This window comes from Neovison vison, chromosome 5 (genome assembly GCF_020171115.1).
Source record: "Neovison vison isolate M4711 chromosome 5, ASM_NN_V1, whole genome shotgun sequence".
NCBI lineage: Eukaryota > Metazoa > Chordata > Mammalia > Carnivora > Mustelidae > Neogale > Neogale vison.
Genome location: NC_058095.1, coordinates 69,434,058 through 69,458,972, shown reverse-complemented (window position 1 = coordinate 69,458,972; position 24,915 = coordinate 69,434,058). Strand labels below are relative to the sequence as shown.

General features: G+C 55.7%; 1 protein-coding gene across 7 annotated transcripts in view; it reads right to left on the bottom strand.

Annotated features, from left to right (window-relative positions):
- LOC122906847 (myosin phosphatase Rho interacting protein) overlaps positions 1 to 24,915 on the bottom strand; it is a 145,192-nt gene that overhangs the window by 7,287 nt on the left and 112,990 nt on the right. For 3 of the 7 annotated variants that reach the window (XM_044249261.1, XM_044249262.1, XM_044249265.1), the window contains 10 exons: positions 22,510 to 23,074; positions 20,648 to 20,764; positions 14,125 to 17,994; positions 10,406 to 10,553; positions 9,519 to 9,636; positions 8,487 to 8,646; positions 7,327 to 7,446; positions 6,491 to 6,577; positions 5,473 to 5,635; positions 4,193 to 4,278 (listed from right to left, as the gene is read on the bottom strand). In XM_044249261.1, coding sequence (XP_044105196.1) covers positions 4,193 to 4,278; positions 5,473 to 5,635; positions 6,491 to 6,577; positions 7,327 to 7,446; positions 8,487 to 8,646; positions 9,519 to 9,636; positions 10,406 to 10,553; positions 14,125 to 17,994; positions 20,648 to 20,764; positions 22,510 to 23,074 — 5,434 coding nt within the window. Of the gene's footprint in view, positions 1 to 3,584; positions 3,651 to 4,192; positions 4,279 to 5,472; positions 5,636 to 6,490; positions 6,578 to 7,326; positions 7,447 to 8,486; positions 8,647 to 9,518; positions 9,637 to 10,405; positions 10,554 to 14,124; positions 17,995 to 20,647; positions 20,765 to 22,509; positions 23,075 to 24,915 lie in introns of all 7 variants that reach the window. The other 4 variants (XM_044249263.1, XM_044249264.1, XM_044249267.1 and 1 more) reach the window with 4 other exon arrangements.

Here is a 24,915-nt window from a genome sequence, read left to right as displayed (position 1 = left end):
CAGCCTGCAGACGTCGCAGGCCGTGGCTGGCGGCGTGTGGCTGTGGAGCCCTTCTCCCCGGGCTGCCCCCACCCTGGCAGCGCCTGCCCCCTCAGGCCTGCTCCTGGCACTCCCTGAGCAATAGCCCGGCAGGATTCACGGTTACTGGGGACCTGGAAACACGTCAACATATTTACTACGATTTTCAGAATATGAAGCCAATAGTCTCTTCATGTGTGACCTCAGCAAAGTTTAAATCTGTGGGTTCCAGGATGAGTGACACTTTGCTACCAGGGGGACAAACTATGTCCCGCTTTACTCTTAGAGGCTTTGCCAAAGATCTGCTCTCTCAGTGAGGGCAGGAAGATCTCCTCGGAGCATGGCTGGGGAGACTCCAGCACTGGCTGGGATAGGATTGGTGTCTTAGCGGCCACAGGATCTCCGCGGCAAGTCTCAACTCCAGCCTCAGATGGCCAGTTCCTGGGGCTGGCACGGGCTAGAGCTGACCTGGGTACAGGCCCCCAATGACCACACCAGCTTCACCCCTGAATCAGGGCACCAGGCTGCTCCCATGGGCCTGGAGCGCCCAGCCCGCTATTTCTAGCCATGATACGCTCCTCGGAGCTCCCAATGTGGGTTGGCCTGATGCGTCAAAGCCCGTGAGTGGGGCCTGTGGGACCCGGCCGCCTGCAAGGGGCTTCCCCTCAACGTCACAGAGAACAGCTCTGCTTGCTTTTTATACTGTGGAGCTGTTATGTGTGTAAATGAATAAAGCCAGTTTTTTTTTTTTTTTTTTTTTTTTTTTTTTTTTTTTTTAAATAAAGGATTCTATGGCTAACCTTTCTGAAACCCACTGGTCCAGATGGACATCTATGTAAGCAATTGGTTAGGGTCACTGTTAAAGCTTGCTACTCGGTGGGCTCAATAGGTAGGGGATGGGGGCAAATCAATGTCCCATTCTGAACCTGAAACCTGAAATTCCCTTAATGCACGTAATTGTCTCAGATGCTCTTGGGTCTTCTCCCAAGTGCTTCAGACCAAGCTGCCCTGTGCACAGCAGGTCATCTCAGACACGTGCTGGGCATGCATGGCCACGATGTGGGAGGCCCCACACCGAAGTGCCGGGCACACAGGCAGGCCTGTCCGGTGCCACACCACTCTGTCCTACCTGTTCAAAGGATGGCGAATGTCCTGCCTGGCATGTGCTCCCCCCCATGCCCTGTCAGAGTCCCTGCTGTGCTCACGACTGTAGCCGGGTAGTAGGGTGATGAGGGGCAGCCCAAGCTGTGCGCCCAGTGCCACATACCACATACACTAGAGCTGTAAGGGTGGGAAGAATGGAGCCCCACAATGGCCCTGTGCATCCAGATGAGGGTCCCTGGGTACACCGTGGCTCCCTGGACTCGTTCCTCCCACACAGCCGATCCCCCCAACAAGCGCCTCTGTGACCCCCTACTCATACTACCAGACAGGGGCCTTCATGAGAACCCATGGGGAAAGGTTTGCTCTGGTCTCAATACCAGAAAAGCCATGAAGCTCTTAAGCAGAGCCTGCCTTAATGGGCGCTGAGATTTCTAGCCTTCTGAGTGAGCCAGGATATAGAAACAGAACGTTGTAAAGGACGGAAGACAGTATGCATAAGATCCCATATCGAACAGCACCAATGACAGGTTCGGTTTCTGGGCAACTTCATTCCCCAGTCTTCCTGTGGCGGTGGCGGCAGGGAACTCCAAACACGGTCAGGGAAAGGACAGCCATGTGTGAGTGTGAGCGCCCGCTGACACTGCGAACAGGTCCAGCCTCGCTTGGCATCACAATGTGAGTCCCAAGAACGCTGCAAGGTCCCTTCTTTCTACACGCACCAGCGGGAATGTGCTTGCCCACCAACACACTGGAAACTCGGCCAAGCTCAACGTGTACTCGGAGACATCTGGAAAACCCCACTCCTGGGCTTCTTCCCACTCCTGTCCGGGGCCTGGCACCTCTGACAGTCTGAGGCTGCCCCAGAGGCCCAGTCAGACCTCTGTGGGTGTGCCTGACAGTTTCCCCACTTTCTACGTTGACATTAGCTCTTCCCTAGCTGGCATAAAAGGTTTCCCCAGCACAGCCCCTAAGAAGGCCCTTATTGATAAAGGTCTTTTCACTGATTTTCTGCCCCTTTGTCCAGAATCTTGTGTATTTTTAATCCCCCACAGGAACTCGGGACACACCCAGTTGGATAAACACACACACATCTGTCTTGCCGGGGCAGCCGCATTGCCGCAAGGGTTTCCAGAAGGGAGAGAGCAGAAGTTTTTTACTGACTGTCATTTAGAGGCATGGGCACAAGGCCTAAATCACTAACAGTGAACTTACAACAGCTACAGTTCAACCTCAAATAGAAAACAGAATCTTTGATAAGAAAACTATAAAGCAAAGAACAAGTTCTACTTTTACTAACTAGAATGTTTTTCATGTTTACAGAAAAAGCCCAAACCAAATTTACAATCAAGCCTAAGCCACATTTGGTTCTAATGATTTGTGGCTATAGAAGAACAAATATAAGCCAAACCGACTAGATTCAAGATACTTGAGATTTTCTTAGAAGTCTTCCTAAAGCAAACCCATGTCACCCAAGCCACTGGGCTCGTGCCCCTTAGCCAGAGGATGTTGGCCCGCGGCTCCCACCTGAGTGAGCCGTAGGCACTTAAACAAGATGAGCCGTGCTGTGTGGCCCTGAGCTCATGACAGTGTCCCATGTTCCAGGAGCAGAGCCCAGTCCTGGGGTTCTTCCTGCTGCCCTTAACCTTCTCGTCAGAGCATGAGATGAAGTCAGCTTGGCCGGAAGCACGCTCTGGAGGGAGCGGCTGTGCACCTGGGCGCACGGCCTGGTGTGGGGACTGGGGCGCTCCGGGCTGGGGCCCACCATCCTCCTGCGTGTTTGCCAACAGGCTAATATTTCTCATTTCTCAGCCAGCACCTCGGTACCCCTGCCTCCTTTCTTTATACCTCTGCCACCCATGGCACCCAGAGAGAAGCTTTTGTTTTGTTCCAACAAAAACCAAAAAAGTTGCCGATAACCCTTCAGCCCCAGTCCCAACAAGTCCTCTCACTCTGCTGAGCCGCTTTCCCGCCTATGCCCACAAGGCACCGGCTCCCTGAAACCCAGGTTCTGTCCTGCCTTGGCCTGTGAACTGAGTCGGTGGGGGTTCTGAGTGATGGGACACTCTGCTTGTCAGTGGCTGCTGGGTCTCTGTCAGCGCCACTCCTGACAGAGGGCAAGACGGGTTTCCCCAGAGAACGTGGAATGCACAGATCAATCGTCACACACGCTGACCAGTGCCGGGGGCTGCTCACAGGCCCACGCCTACCCGAGATGCTGCCGCAATGGGCCACCTGTCAAGCTGCGGGGAGCTCCCCTCAGCAAAGGGTCAACTCTGGTAAGAGGTTAAAAGGCCAGTGAAGTCCCCAGAACAGGTTACAGAGACTGACCAGGACGGTGTATGTGCGTGCCGGAGCAGATAAAGGAACAATGACACAGGAGCTTGCTGTGGAGGTGTGAGCCGTGCATGCAGGCAGCCGCCCCCTCGAGGGTGGCAGTGGGTGGGTGGTGAGAGGTGGTTTACCTACACGACAGGGGACCTGGAAGCGGGCTCGTTTCAGTTATCCCATGAGACCTGCTCAATTACGGACTGTCAGAGGAAAGAGCAAAAAATAAGACACACACACAATAAATCCTAAATGCAACATGCTCATCACTCCCACCCTCCGCCCGTCCTTCCCGCAGAGAGGCGCGCAGCAGGCAGGGGACACGCTGGGGGGGCACTACGCTGTGGCTGGGAGAGGAGGTGTAGGCTGCTTCCTCTCTGGAAGGTAGGCGGCATCAGGATTAAGCGAGGGCCACGTGAAGAAGTACAGACAGAGGGAGACAGGCCCAGGGGGGTCTGGGGGAAAAATCTGGCCTCGGAGGTCCAAAGTCGAATTCACTCCAAGCCCTGCTTCTTTCTTGTGTAGGCCTGGCCCCTCAACCGTCACTGTCAGAAGTCAGTTCCACTTTGGCATGAAGGAGACACAGCGCTCGAAGCCACCAGAACTGGCCCAGAAGGTAGGCATGTGGAGCCAGAGGAGTTCTGGGACCGGGGACCCCCTGTTGCAGCCCGTGGTGAGCTCTGACTCTGGCTCCTCTCTAACGTCCGAGAGCCCCACACATCCTGGGGCTGCACCCCAGACTCACCTTGGATCTGATGTTTCGGAGTTGCCGGCTGACACAGGATCTGTCTTTCTTTAAGAAGTCAGGGTTGCTTTTAGATTTCATTATATCTGAAGGGACAAATAGATCCATTACTTTCTTTTTTTTTTTTTTTTTTTTTTAAAGATTTTATTTATTTATTTATTTGACAGATAGAGATCACAAGCAGGCAGAGAGGCAGGCAGAGAGAGAGGAGGAAGCAGGCTCCCTGCTGAGCAGAGAGCCCGATGCGGGCCTCGATCCCAGGACCCTGAGATCATGACCTGAGCCGAAGGCAGTGGCTTAACCCACTAAGCCACCCAGGCGCCCAGATCCATTACTTTCATTTTATAAAACCTGTGGAATCAGACAGAATGTTTAAACACCTCCCAGGCTTACTGTTACCACCACACACCTATGGGATTTCCTTAAACAACGTTAAGAGAAAACAAGCCAATGACCATAAAACACACTAGCTCCTTCTGGGAGCATGCAAAGCACCGGATCGGCCAGAAGGCACGCGTGTGGCCCCACACCAGGCTCCTGCCGCCTGTGTCTGCACGGCACGGCACGGGGCAGGCGGGCGTGGGTTAGGACCCTCTGTCTGGGACTGCTGCACAGACCCACTGCCCCATTACTTATTTACTGGCCCCGCTCCTCCTGGCGACCCAGCAGTGTCATAAAGCAGAAGAGTGAGAGTCGTAATCCACTCCCCCGGAGACAACCACCACTCAGTTTGGGGTAAAGTCCTTCGGACTTCTTAAAAACGGCTTCTAATCCAATGTACACTGGGTCCCCCCATGCCATGTGTCCTGCTGGGGCGGGGCTTCTACTTTGTATAGCTACCGATCTCTTTCCACATCCAAACAGAAACCTCTACCTGGTTTCTCTTAAGAACAGCTGGTATTTCACGGTGTCCTGAAGCCACCGGCCTCCATCTGCAGCAAGTTTCCTTGTTCACACATTTCCTTGCACTCGTTCTTCAGAAGGTCAACTGGCAGCTCCAGGACCTCCGCACTCACCCCGAAAATGCTAAGCCTTCCTCTCTCCGTGGCCCAGGCCACCCTGGGGTCCCCCTCAGGAGCAGCCACTGTTGTCAGCTGACGATCTAGCTTCCAGAGTGTCTATAGTTTGATTCTGAGTGGTGCTCGGGTATCGCCTGATTCCAGAAAGACAGCCGGCTCGTCCTCCAACGGCTACTCAAGAGACCTTGTGCCTACCTACCTGCCAGCACCACCGCAGTCACTAACCCCTGGCTGGCTGAGCAGAAACAGTCTGGAACTCACCGTATCCTGACACGGGGGTGTTTTCCGGGGATTTTTCACCCAGTGCTTCCGTTGCTGCTTTCAGCTGCTCTTTCAACCTGCTGATATCACAGTCGGCCTTTGCCCTCACAATACTGAGCTCTGTGTAGATGTCCTTGTACTTGTCACTAGCATACTTCTTGTCCTTGGGGATAAGGGCAGAAGCAAGAAGAGGTTAGGGCCAGGTTAGGCAGTCCATCTCCCCGGGGTGGGAACACGCTGCAGAATGACTGAAGGCTGCAATCTGCAGCCAGGAGGCAGGCAGACGTCCGTCTTCCAGAGGCAACACTCAGTATGAAGTGAAACAGGCACAGCCCAGAGTCTCTGTCAGATGCGAGGCGAGCATCCCCAGGAGCTCTGGCAAACACAGGCATGGCCCTGACCCACCGCAGACCTCTTGGAAAACCCCCTCTGTCTCGGATTTCCTTTTTTTTTTTTTTCTAAGATTTTATTTACTTATTTGAGAGAGAGAGAGAACATGTGAGCGTGAGCTGGGGGGAGAGGCAGACGCAGAGGGAGAGGCAGACTCCCAACTGAGCAGGGAGCCCGACGAGGGGCTCAATGCCAGGACTCTGGTATCATGATCTGAGCTGAAGGCAGATGCTTAACCGACAGAGCCAGCCAGACGGCCCCCCCTGTCTTGGACTTCCTAAGTGATTGAATGGCCACCAGGGCTGCCATCATCTCCTCCCTGCCTCCAAGAATGCCCTGGTGGAGGCAGCTGGGCTTCGCCAAGCTCTCACATTCCAGGACTACATTTGTCTCGGTCCCTGCCAAAGCCCAGAGGAGGCACGGAGGACAGGGACATGATGAGACCTCAGTTTTACTACACCTGCTGACAGGCTGGTATTTTAATTTGAGCTGAATTTTGAAATCACATTCCCCATAAGAATGAAATCTGCTCCAGAAAAGCCTACAGTTTGAGCGCACCAGGGCCTCTGTGAGCTCTGGAGCCCCGAGCCCATCCTCAGACCTGTCTCCCACTGGGAGGCACCATTACCCGCAATGCCGTCTGTAGCTCATCCTTGAGAGAGCTGATCTCCTGCTTCAGGTACTGTATTTCTGACTCCTTGACCCGCAGTAAGACCTAGAATAACAGGAATTAGGGGCTGACATTAGGAGCAAAGGGACTTCCAGAGTCTTGAAAGCAAAGATGAGGGCATGAGGACTGAGCAGGGAACCCACCCCCTCCCCAGGGACATGCAACCACAAATGCCAGCAAATACACTGACTGTTGCTAACAGGTGGCCCATCATATACAGAAACAGCAAGAAACCACTGCTATTCCTCCTGGACCCGAGCACCCTATTCCTCAGCCCTTGGGGCCACAGTGAGTGCTGGGCTGGGGCCTAGGAAAGCATCCTGCTCAAACTGTCGGACTCACTCAGCCTCTCTCACATCACTGAGCAGATGTTCACGATAAAATGCGAATTAAATAGGGAAAAATCTAAGTGCTTTTATAGAAAGACATAAGAATCAATCATTCTGACTTAAAATAAACCTTGCTGCCCCTGAGTAACACGGCGCTCAGGACTGTGAGCAGCTGTGGTGCTCGCAGGGCTAATAAATGTTTTGCTTCTGTGGTGAGGCAGGAACTGTGGATATGGGGATAGAGCACCCTGTGGCCTCCTCCTGAAGGGACCCCACTCCTGCCGTGCACCCACAATGCCTGGCAGCTACTCTCTTTTGCTGCCTGGGGGATTTGCATCCTTCCACATCCTTCTTGCTGTCTCCAGTGCACATCCCTGCCATGACCCCAATAAGCTGAGGCCACCTCTTGGTCCCCACTTGGGGCATGTGCGGTTCAGAGCAGGCTGAAGGGGCTCCGAGCAGTACCTCTAACTCATAGGCATCCTTGCCCTGTGTGAGCGGGGAGCCAGCAGCCTCTCCGCCCGCGTCCCCGGTCAGCAGCGTCCGTAACCGTGCGATCTCCGCAGCCAGGCGGTTGTTCAGCTCCTGCGGGACAGCAACACAGCAAGGACGGAGGCTTCACAGAGCCGCCTAGAGGCAGCACTAACACCACACAAGCCGGAGAGGCCGGTTTCTCATGAAAGAGGCGGACAGGTGTGAGTAGAGGGGCCATGGGCAGGGCTGATGCACACTGAGGTCATGGGCAAGGTGGCCACTGCCTGTGACAGACAACTCTGCGACCGCTGTTCACATGCGCTCTGTGTTTGTAGAATAGTGTACACCAAGTTCCATAATCCTCACTACCTTTTTGTGACCATAACTAGCATCCATGCACGTCACGGCTTGTCCAACTTGAGTTTCTGTAGGGTTGGGCCCTCTTGGCACCTTCTCCACTCCCTTTCTGTACCTTGTTTCCAACTGATACATGGTCATTAGGCCACTGCAGGGACTACTGGGAACCAGTCCTGCCAGAGCGCCCTCATCCGGGGTGAGTGTGGGCCCAGAGGCCTTGAACCTGCAGCTGGCCAACATGTCCATGTACTCAGTGCCAGGGGAGGATGAGCTGGTGGGTCATGCACACGGTGGTCCAAGTGCTAAGCCAGAGAAGCTTTTATCAAACTAAACCTACCTCGAGTCTTTCCCCTCATCAGGATTTTAAATGCACCCCAATTCTCTTAAGAACAGGCAAATTTTAAGAGAATGATCTGACCCAAAAAAATGTGAATAGTGTATGGTTTTGACCAGGGGACGTTTAAACATGGTCCCAGCCTTGGGGACAGGAGGTCTGGACCAGGTGCAACGACCCACCCTCTCCCTCTCAGGCCCTGCCCTGCAGTGATGAAGCAGAAACCCAGAAATGCTCAGGAGACATTTCAGAGATCCCAGAAGGGCTAGAGCCCAAAGGAGTCAAAATTTAAACAGCTCGTTCACGAGCTCCCCCATCTGCAGTGAGTTTCTGTCACCGTTCTGGGCAACGTCAGACATCAGGGAGATGCCTGCAGATGGAGCGGCCACTCCGACCCAGGGCCGCCTCAGGTGAGGCCCAGCCCCCCACTCCGGCACAGCGCCCCCGGGCACAGGCTCACCTGATTGTGGGCGTTGAGCTCCTGGTTCTCACGCTGGCACTGCCGCAGGGCCTGGCGCTCGGCCTCCAGCGCCTGGGCCAGGTGGGCGTTCTCCAGGCACTTCTGGGAGTACTGCTCCGAAAGGACCTCCAGCTCCCGCTGCACTGATTGCAACTCCTCCCTGGGGAGAAGGCATGGCTCACCCCTCTGCCTGCAGCCCTGGGCCAGGCATCTAAAAGGCCCTGCGAGTCCCTATCACGAAACTTGAGGAACGATGAGACACAAAGCAAAGAGCTGAGCAGAGGGCAGGTCCCGTGCATTCCATGGTCGCAGCAAATTTGGACCCAGCTAAAAAAGAGAAAACCTCGAAGTACTGTAGGTTTACAGACTCTCTCCTACATCCTTCCCTGCATCTCTCTCTTTTTTTTCTAAGATTTTATTTATTTGACAGAGAGAGAGCGCACAAGTAGGCAGAATAGAAGGCAGATGCAGACGCAGAGAGGGAAACAGGCTTCCTGTTGAGCAGAGAGCCCGATGCGGGGCTCGATCCCAGGACCCTGAGATCATGTCCTGAGCCGAAGGCAGTGGCTTAATTCACTGAGTCACCCAGGCGCCCCAACCTGCACCTCTTTCAAGGAGCTTAATGGTCCCACACACAGAATCCCCATGATGCCCGGAGAGAAGTCACACTTGTGATCTGTTTTCAACACTAACTTCTGAGATGCCCTGTGTCTGATAAGCCAGGACCAGGCTCTATCCACGCTCAGAAAATCAAAGCCTCATGACGTTGTTCTCGGTCACCCTGGACCCCTTGGAAAAGACTGGTTCTTCCACTTGTAGAACCAAAGACGATTCTGGGATGGTGCTCAGCCCCTCGGGAAGGGCGGCTCGGAGCTGCCTCAGAACCCTCAGGCCTCCACCACTGCCCACCCTTGAGACCCATGTCTTTGTGGCTCTTAGGAAGACACAGGAAAGGTCCCGTTTCCCACCCACAGGGCTTCCTTCCAGCCTGGCCTGCAAGGGCTGCCTCCTGTGGCCAGGAAGCTGACTCACAGGTACTGTCGTCGTAGGGCCTCGATGTCGGAGTTGATGCTGCTGATCTGGGACCTCTGGCTCTTCTCCAACTCGCGCTCCATCTCCTCCCGGTGGGCATTCTTCATGGCTTCAATGGCTGTAGGCAAGGATGTGGCCATCAGCACGAGAGGCTCGAGGTGGGGTTGCAGGGGAAGCAAGAACAGGACGGCATGTCTGCCCATTGTTAATGCGAAGTCCACGAGTGGTCAGGCTGGCCTCCCCCAGACCGAATTTCAGCAGACACCAGCCAAGGAATTCCCGGGGAACTCCCACCACAAAAGGGATGCAGGTACATTTTTTTTTTAAATGTTGGAAGCAAGCCAAACTGATGAAATAAATGTCAACGTTAAAATCACACACAAGTTTATAAAACAAGCAAGCTTTCAGGCTAGTAGGTTTTGTTCTTCACCCCGAAATGCCAACACCATAAAGCACCATCACAGAAAGGGAGGGTAATACCCAACCAACAGCACCAGGCTTGCTAGGGGCAGAGCGTGTCGGCTCGGCAGCCAAGTCTGTCACCAGGCAGGAGCGGTAGCAACGCTGTGCTGATGTTCTCGGCACCACAGGCGGAAATGGTCTTACGTGGTCCGAGGGCAATGGCACTGACGGGACTAGTGTGGCTGGGGACAGCCCTTCAGGTGTAGCTGGGGGTGACGGGCCCGGGCTCGCAAGCTCTCAGAGGGTTCCTGAAAGCAGTCTCTCCCTTGGAAGGATCTGTCACAGGCTAGCCTTGGACAACCAAGCTGCAACCTCAGCCAAGAGGCAGCTCCAAGACGGCTCACGGCCGAACTGTGCGGTCAGCTAGGGAAGCCTGCCGCCATCCTGTCCTTGGGGTGAGAGTGGCCGCCCAGCCCGACTCCCACCTGAGATAGTGGCTGCCGTCTCCTCGGCTAGGAGACGATCCTTCTCCTCTCGAAGCTTTTCCAGCTCCCGCTGGTGCTGCCTCTGCAGGTCCTCAATCTTCTTCTGGTGCGTTTCTTCCATGGCTGCAAACCCTCGCTCGCACGTGGCCTGTAAGATGCAAAAGGGACTCCATGGATTTTTTTCTTTACTCCTGCAATGGGTGTTCTGTTTATCACGAAGCCAGCAGCCCAGACCCTCGAGGCTCCCTGGTCAGACAGCACACTCCCTGACACTGAGCACGGAGCCAGCAGGGCTATCCGATGGCTGTCTGCAGATGCTCACTGATGCTACTGGGCATTTTATGCTACCGGAGCATTTGGGAAAGAGAGTTTACACCTTATTGGGGTTATTGTTCTGAATCCATGGAAAGTCTGTACTGTGGGTGGGAAGCAGCAGCATTGGAATTCAAAATAGCCGATCCCGGGCCTTCACAAATCACGGCTAGGCAGGACTGACCAGAGGGAGCAAGGAGAGAGTAAACGTACGGAGGCTGGCTGGGTCTGGTTTGAGTTACACAGCAAGAAGCTTTCAGCATCAAACCGGGCCTTTCATAAATGTGTCTTTCTTGGCTCTCGGAAGGAGCCGACACCATCCTGTGAATGACAGGTATCCCGGTGGCCAAGGCCCCGCCACTAACCAGCTGGCCACCTTCGCCTGGCATCCACTGAGGAAATCAGATTAGGCTACATGATCTCTTCTCTTCCAGCCTGCACCTTCCTTCTTCCTCTTTCAAGGAGTACAAACAAGGGCGCTAATTAACTAACTGAAGAGAGATACACAGCAGAGCCGCTCTCCACCCTTGTCCATGCCGTGTTACGATGCAGGCTGGATTATTACCTACACATTGGTTTAGGGGAGGGACAGAGGTACCCCTAAGATGGGACCCTAAGATGGGTCCAACCATTCCACAGGTTGGTTGAGAAACCCAGGCCTGGCTTAGCAGAGTGCTCTGACCAAAGGGGCGGGGGACTGTGTCACTGCTGCGAAGGCGTACATGTAGCTGTTCTGTGCATGGAGGCACACTTCTATCTAAACCCCTTGCCACATCTCTTCCAAAGTAGGGATAAGGCTTTTCAGTGATTTTTAAAAAGCCAGAAGAGGATGGAGAACGGCCAGGTTACATTCCAAATGCAAAGCGGGGTGGGGAACTCCTCCCTCCCTATCTATGCTACTTGCTCAGTCTTCTTGCACCTGGATTCAAGAAAGGGTAAGAAATCAAATCACCACACTTGGGTGTCCTGGTCTAAGCCCCCACAGTAACTGATGGGCCTGTCTGAGATACCCCAATGTTTTCAAACAGTCTGGCCTTCACTCAAACAGACTGGCTGCGACTGGGCCAATGGTCTTAACTGTTATCCACGGCTAACTGGGTATTCCTTCTCCCGGGCAGCTCCCACTGGAAGCCGTCGGCCTCCTCTCATTGCCGCACAGCACGGCTGCAGGAGTCCTGGGGCTGTGGCTCCCAGCCCTCGGCCTGTCCGAGGCCCTCATCTTCCCTCCTTCGTGCTTTCGTTCACAGTGAGCATACAGCTAGTCGGTCTTTCAGGGTTTAGTTGGATTGGATGGCTTTAGAATATTTAAAGTTAAGGGTGAAAATTCTTCCTACACAAACACTGAATAAGCTTTAAAGACCAGCTGCTTCCTTGGACAGCACATGTGTTAAAATCATTCACCCAGAAACACATATGGATTTTTAAGCCGGTATTCCCGGCCCAGTTCCTCGATGGCTACTATGCAGAGTCGTCAGAGAAGGTGGTAGCCTGCAATGGTCAGAGAGGGGCTGTCAGCCAAGACCCTGGTCTCCCCGACCCCGGGCAAAACTGCATCAAGTTCTGGCTACTGGTTGGAGGCCCTCGAGAGCGCTAACTGTAATTGCTGGGTCTCTAGGGCCGCAATGAGAACAGCACGGACAGGCTGGATGCTCACAGGCACACGACAGAGGCGGCACAGAGTGCAGCAGCAGCGCAGCCCCCAGAGACAGGCGATCAGAAGCCCCCAACCCCATTTCTTGCTAACTAATCACACCAGGCCACCAGTGTGGGCCTTATCTCTGTCCCTCTGACTGACACGGGGGCCGAGACTGCCTCACCGCCCAGGGGCTCTGTGGAGCAGAGATGAAGCCATTCACTGGAGGGCAGGGAGCCCTCAGCTCCCAAGGAGCCCAAGGTGTGTCTGTGCCTGGGTCCCTGGCCACACAGACCTGCGCGGTGTCACGGGAAGCAGCGGGATGCTCTTTTGGGAGGGTACTAAGGGCCGGTGTTTGTGTGAGTTTCTTTTAAAGGTGGGCCTGGCCCATCTGAGTGCTGCGCTCCCATGCACGGGCCACCGTGGGGGCACCATTCGTGCACTTCTGGAAAACAGCCCTTGAAGCTGTCTCATGATTCCTAACCATTTTCAAAAGGTTTTGACTTGGGAAAAGAACAGTGAGAATGGGCTCTTGGCCGTCTGAGAGCTTGCTGATGACCACACATGCTTGGCTTTGGCCAGTGGGCCGCGTGGTTGCCCAGAGGTAAAGAAGACACCGCTGCTGACTCCCCGCATGTCTGTCCCCCGCTTTCAGGGTGACAGAAAACAGCAGCGCGGGTGTCCTGCCAGAAAGCAGCATTAGCGCCATGTCTGGCAGGAGTAGCCGAGCAGCTGCCTAAACGCTGGGGGCCAGCGCTATGCTTGGGCAGGCTGAGGCGTCACTAGAGCAGGGACCTGACTGGGGATGGAGAGCTTTTGAGAAGGCCGGCCATTTACTGTGCCGCAGCAAGGGACGGTGCAGAGTTCAAGAGGCTAATGTCGAGAAGCTGCGGGGAAGTTTCTGGGCAGCCAGGCAGCACGCACATGGGCAAGCCTCTCTAGCTCTGAAGGGGCTAGACGAGAACCTGGACTGGCCAAACAGCCCACGGACCCAGGAGCCTGGGAAGGTCACCTTTACATGCTAGGGCCTGGGTATTCCGCCTAATGAGGTGGAGCACGTAACGGGGAAGGAGAACAGGGTATAGTTACTGGGGACAGGGCATTTCTCACAGCCCCCAGGGAAGGAGTACCAGCAGCCGAGAGGCATGCTCAGGAGGAAAGCCCTTCTTCCACAGTGCCCATTAAATGCCAGTTCCCCACAGGAAGTTGAACAGGAGTAACCCTTGACACTGTTTTGCAAATATCCCCATCTTTTGGGAAACCCAACTCGGCCCTCTTAGGGCACTCAGGAGATAGCTCTCTAAGGGAGCTTTAGGCCTGTCTCTCCTGAGCTCTTCCCAGGTCTGCATCTATACTGGCCTGGAGTGGATTCTGTGGGAGTAGAAGAGAGGGCGAGGCTGGGATGGAACAGCAAAGGCTTCCTCTGCTGGAAGCACTAGGAGGGACCAGGCAGAGGGGTGATGGGGGGTGACCACGCTCCCTCTCTCATGGTGCTTCTGTTCTCCTTCCAGCAGTCCTCCTTGGGGGTCGGGCAGATGTTGAACAGGAGGCTAGACCTTGCCTGGACCCCGCTCTGAGACCACACCACGCCAGCAAGGAGTCAGGGGAGGGACAGTATCAACCTGACTCTGCTTGCACAGTAACTCAGAGCCAAGAATGGTGTCTCAGCTCTACCCGAGAGTCCTGTCTGCCAGACACTGCCACCCCCCACCTCCCCACAGCAGAGCAACGCCTGCGCCTCCATTGCCTTGAAAATCAAAAGATGCTGCAGAACCTTAAGGTTCTCAAAGTCCTTCTGGTACTTCTCCCGCAGCATGGCCGCATCGCCCTCCAGGTCCTTGTGCTCCAGCTCCTCCCGCATGATGTCCATCTGAGCCTCCAGCTCCTGGATACGCTCCCTCAGCCCCGTCATGGAGTCGGCCTCTCCCTTGGTGGCCTGCAGAGCTCCCCGGGGCGGGCTGGCCGGCCAGCTGGAGGAGGGGCACTGGTGGGGGCTGCCCAGGGGCCCGGGGGCTGGTGGGGCTTCGGGCAGCTGGCGCTGGTAGTGGCGCAGGGCCTCCTGCAGACCCCGCAAGCTTTGTGAGTAGTGCTCCTGCAAGGTCCGCAGCTCCTCCTCGTGGATGGTCTGCAGCTCTTTGATCTTGAGCTGGAACTTGTCCTCCAGGCTCTGCATCTGCTCCACGTGGTGTCGCTCCATGTCCTGCCGGTCTCTGACCGAGGCATCCAGCTGGCTCAGGACCCTGCTGTGCTCCGCCTGCAGCGTGTCCCCTGCTCGGTTCAGCTGCTCCACCACACACCTGATCTCTTCCTCATACCTCCCCTGCAGGGCGAACATATTCTCACTGTGCTTGCTTTCCACTTCTTCCAGACGCCTCTGCTGATGGCCCAGCTGGGTGACCTTAGCCTTGAGCTCGGCATTTTCCCTCTCAACAATGGCAATCACTTCCAGGTACTCGCTCTTCTGCTTCCGGAGAAGGTCCTCGTACTCCTCCCTCAGGGCCCCGATGGCTTGCTCGTGCTCCTGACAGGAGGCCCCCGTGCCCTGCCAGGACTCCTTGTAGCACTGGAGCTCCTTTTCATACTCCAGCCGGATTTTGCAGGCTGCGTAACATACCTGTGCCTGAATAATTGCATCCTGAACTAATAATGAAGAATACTGACCAAGGCCTCCCAGGTAAGTGTTATAGGAGAGATTCTGGGACGCCTGGAGAAGCTTCTGACAATCTCTGACCGACTCCACTGGGGGAAGTGAGGTTAAAGCGGCAGATATCTCCCCCAAGAGGCTGGCCTTATCTTTGAGCTGCAGGGCGAGTTCTTCCTGAATAGCAACAAGGGCTCCAGAGCTCTGATCGGACATGTAGAAGGGCTCCCGGGAGCTGGCGGCTTCCTGAGGTGTCAGTACTTCTCCTAATGGGCTCGGGTCCCAGGATGCCTGCATGCCTCCTTCAATGCCCGCAGGAAGCTTGAGGGCTTCTGAGACCTGCTCCATCACTCTCTCAAAGTCGGGGGTCCGGTAGGCTCCCAGGATGTCCCCTAGAATGCGCTTGTGCTGCCGCAGGGCCACTTGGGTGCCCTGGAGGGTCTCCTGGATGCTCTGCAACCGTCGGTGGAAGGACTCCCTCACTGACTGCAGCGCGAAGCTGAGCTCTGCCCTGACCCATGTGGCATCGGCCAGGGCGGGGACCAGAGCTGGTGGGACGCTCTGCTGCCCGCCTCCCGCTGTGCCGGCAGCCTCTCCGCCCAGCGTTCCCAGGTGCTTACTCAGGGACTCGACCTGGCTCCAGAATTCGCCATCTACCAGCACCTTCTTAGCCCAGGTGTCCGCTGGGGCCCTAGAGCAGAGAGCAGCACTTTCAGGTTCCACAGGCCACTTTCCCGACTGAGAAATCTCGTGCAGAACGCGTGAGATATCTGATGTTGTGTTTTTTAAGGAGTCCGCTATTTGGTTTATCAGTGAGGCTTCCAGAGCTATCTGATGGGAAAGGAGCTTCAGCTGCTCCTGCTCCGTCAGTTCGGGCCGGAGCAGCGGCTGCGAGATCGCCTTCCCTAGCTCCACGAAATGAGCTTCCTCTGGCTGGGCCTGGGCCGTGCTGTCCACAGGAGCTGGCCAGGGGCTCGGGGCCTGGATAGCGCTGATGAGTGCACCCTCAACGCTGGCCAGGGGGCCCGCGCCCACGTCCTGCGCATCCTCTGGGCTGGCCGCTGGCAGGGATCGCAGCTGTTCTCGGCAGTTTTCTAAGCAAGCTAGAGCCTGGCTGTTTTTCACCTGGAAGTCACCGAGCTCCCCGACGTGACTATCAACGAGCTGGGCCCTCAGCTGTCTCTCCTGTTCCAGCTGGGAGGCCAGCGCTCCGACCTGCAGCAGGCTGGCGCGGAGCTGCTCGCGGAGCCGCGCCTCGGTGCCGGCCCACTGCTGGTGCAGTGCAAGCAGGGCCTCTTGGCTCTGGCCCTGCTGACTCTCCAGCTTCACTGTTACATCCTTGAGCTTCTCCTCCGTGATGTAGAGCTTGGTCTCCAGGGAGTGTATTATGGAGAGATACGTGTCGGAGTCGCTGGTTGCAGGGAGAGAGCTGGGGGTGGCCTCTGACGACATGCTCTCCTCTGAGGGCGAGCGGTCCTGGCTGGTGTCAGAGGACGTGCTGCTGGTCCAGGTCTTCTCGGACCCATCAGGATGCGTGTATTTTTGGCACTGAATCGTGGAGAACCGGATCCTTTGCCTTTTGACACCAGGAACTCCCTGGTCAGGTTTTGCTGTGCTTGGAGGGTGTCCCTCCCTGTCCGGCACCTCCGACTTCAGAGAGCCCATGCTCTCTTCTCTCTGGGGGCTGCCACTGCCACACTCCTCCCCTAGGGCCACCCCTGGGGCCTCATCCTCGAGCCTGGGATGTGGGAAGGCCGGGGCTGTGCCAGCAGCTTGGAGCTGCAGGCCCGACAGCACGGTGCCGTCCTCTGCCTCTTCTGGGCAGCTCCGTGGCCCCTCCACGTCATCTGAAGACTCCTTTACAAATCTCCTTAAAATTTCTTCCTTTGCCTGGAGCTTCATTTCTGTTTCCTCTAAGCTGTTCCCCAAGGCAACCATTTTAACCAAAGCCTCATTGAGGTCCTGATCTTTCTTTTCCAGAACCTTCTCATGCATCTCCTTGATGCACTTTAGCTCTTCCTCCTTTTCCTTCAGCAGCGTGTGCATGCTCTGGAGCTGGCCGGCCACCCTCCTATAGGAGTGCTCCAGGCTCTGGTAGTCAGCCTCCCTTCCCCTCAGCTTCTCCTGAAGCTCGGCCATGTCCCCGTCAGACAGGGTGACACGATCCATCAGCTCTTGGAACCGCTGCCTTATCAGGTCCCGCTCATCTCTGAGGCTCTGGACGTGCTCGGCCAGCTTTTGGATGCTAGCCTCCTTCATCTCCAGCTGCTCCTCCAGCTGGTGGACCACCTCGCTGCCCTCACACTTGGCGCTCAGCTTCTCCTTCTGGAGGACCTCCATCTGCTGCTCGTGGTCCTGGAGCTGGTCCTCATAGGCGCTGGCCTTGTCCTCCACCTCCTTCAGGTTTTGCAGCAGCACCTGCTTCTCCTTCTCGCAGCTCTCCAGCAGCAGCTCGTAGTTCCTCTGCAGCTTCTCCTCCATCAGCCTCTGGGCCTGCTCGCTGGCGCCGAGCTGCTGGCTGAGGTCGGCGATGCGCTCCTGCAGCCTCTGCACCTCCTTCTGCCGGTCCCTCTGTAGCGCCTGCTGCGTCTCCAGGTCCCGCAGCTCCTGCGTCTTTTCCAGCAGCAGGGCCTCAGCGCTCTTGAGCTTCTGCTCGCTGGCCTGCAGCTGCCCGCTTAGTGCGGCCTCGCTGTGCTGCCATTCCTCCAGCTGCTCCCGGACCTTGTCCTTCTCCAGTTTCAGGTCACCCTTGAGCTTGGCCAGCGCCTGCTCCTTGATGGCGAGCTCGGCGGCGGCATTGCTGAGCCTCGCCTGGAGGCTCCGGATCTCGGCCTCATGGTGCCGGATCGCGTCCTTGGCCTCCCCATAGCTGCGCTTCAGGGACTGGATCTGCTGCGTGACCAGCTCCTGGCGCTGGCACTGGGCCTCCAGCTCGCTTTGCAGATCCTGGTTGACTCTATGGAGCCTCTGCCAGGCACCGGATGGGGAGGTGGCCACTTCAGTCTTAAAAAAACCGATTAAATACTGGTTAGTACCACTCGGGCCTCCCAGTTCTGAGTGTCACACCTCTGGCCAGGGTCAACCACAGAAAAGCTTCTTGGTGGGTTTGCCTTTTATCCTTGGCATAATTTTTTTTTTTTTCAATTAAAAAACAAATCCAACAAATCATCTTAGTTTGTTTTAGGAAGTAGCTGCTTTTAGGTAAACGGAACACATGGACAGTCACATCGAACAGCTCTAACCAAGCAGCTTCTAGGATAACAAAATCAAACAGAACTGAATAATGGAGCACACTGATGAGCAAAGGAAGACGAAGGACAGGAGAACACTGGGAAGGAGGAGAGGGGGAGGAGCAGAGCTTCAGGATCTGTTCGTTTTGCAAAAACAAAAGGTAGAAGACTCTAGGCAACAAACCCTAATAAAGCCGGGGCGAGGGGGTTGTGGGGGATTGCGGGTGGCAGTGCCACTTCCTTCTAGGACGGGGAGAGAAGGAAGGGAGGCAACCGCCCGGGATGCCAGTGAGGTGACATCTGAAGCGTTTTCCTTTGGGAAGTGGAGCCCGTCCTCTACAGTAACAGGAAGAACTAATCTCTACCTGCAAGAAGACAAAATGAGGGAAAACGGAAACCACGGAGTAAAACATGATAATCAACAAAACAAGCAAACCTTCGGGGAATTCAAAGGAAGAGGGTGAAGTATGCAAGACACAAAACACAAATGAAACAAAACTCCCCAAACTGAAAGGCATGCAGAAGAGACAGAACTAATTAATGCCGGGGCAAAACCAACATGAACGAGAGTGAGAAGAGCCCAGCCTAAGAATTTGGCCTGCCTGTGGCTCGCTCTAGGTCTGGTCTGCTGGCAGGGAAGCCACAGATGTGACACTCAGTTATAGTCAAGTTACATACACTCCACGCTCCACATCCAAACCATGCAAGCTCCTCCTCCCAGCACCGTTAGTGCAGTGCCCACCCTGAATGGCTCTCCTCCTGACCCTGAACCCCAAAGGCCCCTTGCTCATGCTGAATGACTTGGGGATAAGCATTTTCAAAGCACAAAGGGAGGTTACGAGTCACCCGTTGTTAGACCTAATGGGGAGGTTTGAAGGCACCAGCCCTGCCCAGCTGAGGCTGCAGGGGATGGCCCCGGGCCCTCTGCCTGGGGCTCTGCTGCAGGCTCATGCAATCATCCAGGTTAGACACAGAGACAGGTTCTTAGGTTAGCAATGTGCAAAATCTGCTGCTAGTATCTTTACCACCAGATGTGAGGTGAATTCATGCAGGTTTAAAAAGATGCTCCCCAAACCTCGAAAGTCTGCACAAAACGACACAGGAAACATACACAGGAAAGGGGGATGCCCACCACCACCAGTCCCTGGTGCCTGAGAATAGGACCTGGGCATGGCCATTCCTTGGCTGAAGGGGCTGGGGAGGACCAGGGCACAAGGGGCGCCCAGGGCCACGGTCAAAGCCAGGGGAGAAAGAGGAGGCAGAGGGAACATGCAATAAAAAAAGGGCACGGAGACAGGAGGGAAGGTAAGCTCTGCCCAGAGGCTCATGTGCTGCCTGGGTTGACTTGGCCCATGGTGGCTGGGGTGCTGTGGTCTGGAAACATCAATGCAGACACTTATCAGAGAGACTCGGGGTCCCTGAGAACTGCAAAGGCCCTTGGGGTCAAGTTCTAAGTCTACACAGGCAAGGAGGCTGAGGTTGCAGGGGATGGCACCAGCTTCTACTGGTCGGTGGCAGGACCTTGACTGGAGTGCTGTGTCCTCAGCCTTGGCTGGGAGCTCGAGTTCCCTATTCCCTCAACCCTCTGTACTTCTGGAGCACTGCTCTATCCGCCACCTCTCTGGACCACCTCTCTGGATCAGCATGATGGGGCACGAGTGTGTTGTTTGGTTCCCCAGAACTCAGACAGGGCCAGAATGGTATAGGACAATAGGCTCCCGCTGGCTAGACACCAGGGCAGCACCCACTGCTTGCTGGCTGGCATGTGGGCGTGGAACTCACTGCCAGAGCATGGGTTTGGGTCTCAGCTCAGGATTCGGGCTGCTGCCCTTCTCATTAGACTCTCCATTAGGCTGCTAGGAGAGTTGGCCAATGGCCGGGTGGCCACTTTCCCCCGGCACCTCAGCCGAGGCAGAAAATAAGGGAGCCACTAGGCCAGCGCTAATGGCCCCAGACTGCCCTGTAGGTGTGGTACACACAAGGTCAAGGATGGCGAACTGGTTCTAAGTCTGCCGCCACCTTGGTGGTAAGGAGGCACTATGCTGCTACTACTCAGGTTCTTCAGTGGGTACAATGGACCTAGTACGGCTGTTTGTGAAAGCACGTAGAAACGACACGCAGACATGTGATACTGATAATAAGTATATATTGGGTACTCTGAGAGCCAAGAGGAAAGATGATTTCATTAGGAAACAAAGAAAAACCCTTGGAAACAGAGGTTTCAGGCAGATTCTCCACAACGTCCTACGACGGTGAGGTTAGAGGACCCGCCAGCCTGTGGGCTGTGGCGCTGCGGCAGAGCCCAGTGGGGGTGGCCCTGGGGACAGGCTGGCCCTGCTCAGCCAGGTTTTGCACATTCCTAGCCTCCCTGGGTCCTTACGCTGAAGCCCAAACGAACAAGGGCCGCAGCAGCCCCTCAGCCCTACCTGCAGCACGTAGCCCTCCCGGGCGCTCTGCTCCCGGCCCAGAGCCACCCTCAGCTGGTCCTGCAGGAGCCGGTTCTGTTCCAGAAGGTCGGAGGCCTCCTTCTGGCTCTGCTCCAACTGTTGGGAAAGAGACACGCAGTTTTGAGCACAGGGACAGCAAGGACCAGAGGCAGCAGCTCAGCATGGGCTGGCAGTGGTGTTTCTGGCTCTTATCAGGCTGGAGCACACAGGACACCTGGGCTGGCCTTCCCTGTGGCCACGTTTCAGGGCACGTGCTGATTTGGTCTTTATCTGCGGCATCTGGAACTGAGGGTTCCAGTTCAAGCCGTATATGACAGCACCACACCTGTTACCTGGGGAACCCACGGAATTCCCACGTCCCCGTAAGGATGTGGGGAGCAGACCCCACCAGGAGATGAGGGCTTTGCGCCTGTGTCAGAAGAAGACCACCCCGCTGGGTCCTGCGGTTTCCTCAGTGTGGTCAAACAGGCCGGAGCTGCCCCTGGAAGCCCTTACTCCAGGCCCTGCCATGGCTTCCGCTCAAACGGCTGCTGTTGACCCCTCTTAACATGACGGATTCCATGCAAGCTGTTTGCGGGAAGGGTTCCATGAGGTGTGTGAAGCGAGCAAGCTACCTCCCACTCTTCCTGCTTTCAGTGGCTTTGAATTGAGTAATCCGTCCATCCACCTTTTCCCTGAACCCTCCCTCAGGTGCCTACTGGATACTGGCTTGCAGGGGTGGGGTGGGGGGCGCTGGAGGGGCAGAGCGCAGCCGGGCACTGCTGTGGACGGCACTGAGACACCTGGCTCCCAGACTCTGCTGTCTGTGACAGCTTCATGGTCCAGTGTGTGACCTGCAAGCCAGCAGGCCCACTCTGACAGTTTAGAGCAATGTGAACATGAAGTTCTTTGCACCTTGCCTTTACCATGTCTAGAAATGGGAAAAAATTTGAGCGCTGGTGTTAATGATTCATATTAGCTTCATAAATTTAACAGGAAGAGGACAAGCGAGGGCAGGGCCACGTGCCATTCTTCACTTTCATTAGCTACTTCTGTAAAAGAATACATCTGAAACATATTCCTGAATGTTCCTAAGAGGCCAGTACAATGCTGAACCTCCTTGTTCAGGAAACTCACTGTTCAGATTTACATATCCACTACCAAGTTTTCCAGATCTGATCTCTGGATACGCTACATCCCAGAGGGCCTGCTCTGGTGCCCAAAGAACTAGTCAAATTGGTGGCATGATGGCAATTGTCTGCCCAGCCTGCCAGGTTCTTACCCCCTTCTTCCCCACGGCCTCTGTTTCACATTCTGAATATTCCTTAACATCTAGAATCCAGCCTCTGCCTCCTGCTGCATGACCTGCACCCCCCACCCCAGATCCCAGCAGTGGTTACTGGTCTGCTGCAAAAGCCTCGGGGCTGGACTCTGCCTCCAAGCTTTGGCCCCTCTGATCCAGGGCTGCCCACTGCATACGGAAACCTAACTCTGCTCATGCCCCTCTCCTGCCTCAAATCTCTAGTTTGTGCCCATAACAGGGTAGGACAAAGTCTGCTCCTGGGTCCTGCATCCCATCGGCCTAGTCTCTGGCCATTCCTGGCTCTATACAGCAATGTCCCTGCATGGCAAACACCTTTTCCTTCTGGAAAAGCCTGCCACCCTCCATGACATGGCACCCTCCTGTACCTTGTGCCTGCACTGTACTCTAAGGACTTGTCTGTCCATGTGTCTGTCTCTCTGAGCAGTCTGGACCACACGACCCTCAGTATTATGTGGCTGAACAGCTCTGGCCACCACCAGGTACAGCAGGTGCTGGGAAAGGCTGCTGCACAGAACCCCACCACCTGTCTGCCCATTACCTCCTTCTCCAGCAGAGAGGTCAGCTCGTGAGTGGAAAGCCGGTCACTTCCATCCTCGGAGGAGGACAGGTGCAGGGGGGCAATGGGCACCTGCTTTTCTTCCCGGAGAGGAGTGGTCTCAACCTGATGCCACCGCTGCTCGATCTCCACGTGGACGTTCTGTGTCTTGAGGTCAGCGGTCACAGGCAGCCCTGGGCTGCGGTCAACCTCCATCCGCAGGGCCATGTCGTCTGCCGCCGGTCCGTCTGTAGCATCAAGCATCCCGAAGCGCTTACGGCGCTCTTCCCGCCGCCGTGCTCGCTCCCGCTCCAGCTCGCCGGCCTCAGCCTCGGGGTGGGCGTCAGAAGCCCCGGTGGCACTGGCCCTCTCCTGAGCCAGGGCCTGCTGGATAGGGCGGAACTCAGCCCAGTCAAAGGTCTTAGAGCGGCCCTCCCGCCTCCGCTCCCTAGCCCGGCTCCTCTTCTGCTCGGGGTCTGGCTCTCCACGCTCTCCCTCAGGCTTCTCACTCGGCCTCAGGCAGGTCTCAAAGGAGGAGCTGCTCCGGTTCTTTTCCTCTGGCAGTGAGCTGGGAGCAAGGGGCAGAGAGCCTGTCAGGTGCAGGTCCCGGTGACAGCCACCTGCCCCGGAGGGGTGCCTAGCTCCACCACTTCCTCCTTCTACGCTGCTATGGCTCCCACAGGAGAGGGGAGGAAAGGACACTTTGCCTTTACTTGTGTTCCTTCCACAGGGGGAACCTAAACCGGTTCTGAGTGGGGACAAGAAAGGAAGAGCTGCCATAGATGGCTCAGAGTTTCCAGTCTCAGACCTCAGAGGAAACCTGGACCGAGGAGGTGCTGTCGCCAAGTGTCACAGTGGACGCTCCATCAGGCTGCACCAGGCATGGCCACCATCTAAATGAGGTCATGTGGGAGGCCAAGCCTGTGGTGTGTGTGCTCCGGGCAGTGCTGACAGAATGAGTGAGACCAACCACTTCTCCCCAGAGGCTCAAGGGTTCTTTAACAAGTGGTAAATAACCTAGTCAGGTCTGCATTTTAAGAAAACCACTCTGGTGACTGGTGGGACAGATCACAGCATGAAAGGCCAGAGCCCACTGTGCCATGGGAAGAGAGATGGCCCAGCTGGCACCTATGTGCCTGCACCACACAGGTGAGTAGGGAGCGGATTCAAGGGCACCCCTCCTTGCCCAGTAAGGAGTCCATGCCTTTGTTCAATTTGCCCCAAAGCAAAGATTCCTACAGAGGATGTCCCTAAGCAGAGGTGAGGCGGGAACATCAGCTGTGGTTTGAGGCCCCGGGAGCAGAGTGGCCCCTGGCCCTGGCCAAGGTGGCAGACCAGAGTTGGAAGCCACCCAGGGTCTTGAGGGCCCCAGCGAGGGTGGTGCTGGGGGCCCCTGTCACTAATTTTTTTTTTTTTTTAAAATAGGCTCCATGCCTAGCATGGAGCCCAACACGGGGCTTGAACTCATGACCCTGAGATTAAGACCTGAGCTAAAATCAGTGCCAGCCTAATGTCTGAACCACCCAGGAGCTCCAGGGAGTGCTGGTCTTCAAATGGGAATCAAAGAGAAGGGAGCCTGGGGAAGAGGCACCCAAGGGAAAGAAAACATGGTCATCATCAGGCTTTGGGTCATTTGTCTCAAGTGCTTTAGGGCAGTGGGGCCTGCAAGGTGCCAATTTAAGACCATCTGAATAAAATGGTCTGTGCATTTGAATAAAAGTTCTCCAGGAGAGTCCTTCCAACACCACCCAACTGAGAGCTGACCCAGGCTCCCAACTGTGTGGGGCGTTAGGGCCACATGGAGGGCTGGCAGCAGCAGCCATGGCTCTGTGGGAGGAAACTCCTCCAGCCCCAGGAAGGAAGGCCCTGCAACCCCACCACCGAAGCAGGGGGACTATGGGGCATCGCTCAAACCTGCACCTCTGACATTTATATTTGCTTCTAATACCTCCTTGGGACTTGGCCCTGTAAGCACTAAAAAAAGTCCAAATTTTCCTCAAACTATGAAAGCCCACAGAAAACCAGCAGAGAAGCTAAAGACAAACTAGGGGAGGGTGAAGACCCCCTAAGTTTGAGATATACCAATTGTGAAGTAAATTCCAGTCAGGAAGGCAATCACTAAGTCCACCTTACTACACAAAGGAAAGACCTGGTCCCTGTGGGCCTGTGGTCCCTGCATGGACCCAGCGTCTGAGTGTGGCAGGGAACCATGAATGCCAGCCTGGGACGTATGTGCACGTGCACATGCGCCATGTGTCCTCCTCACCTGTGACAGTGCCATGTGCCGGCCCGGTGACGTCCCAAGCTGGCTTCCTCAGCTGGGCCCCTCAATCTGCACAGGGCCAGGCCCTTGTGGAGCAGCCGGGGCTGACTGGGACACGGCAGGCAGGGAAAGGCTCGTGACCAGGA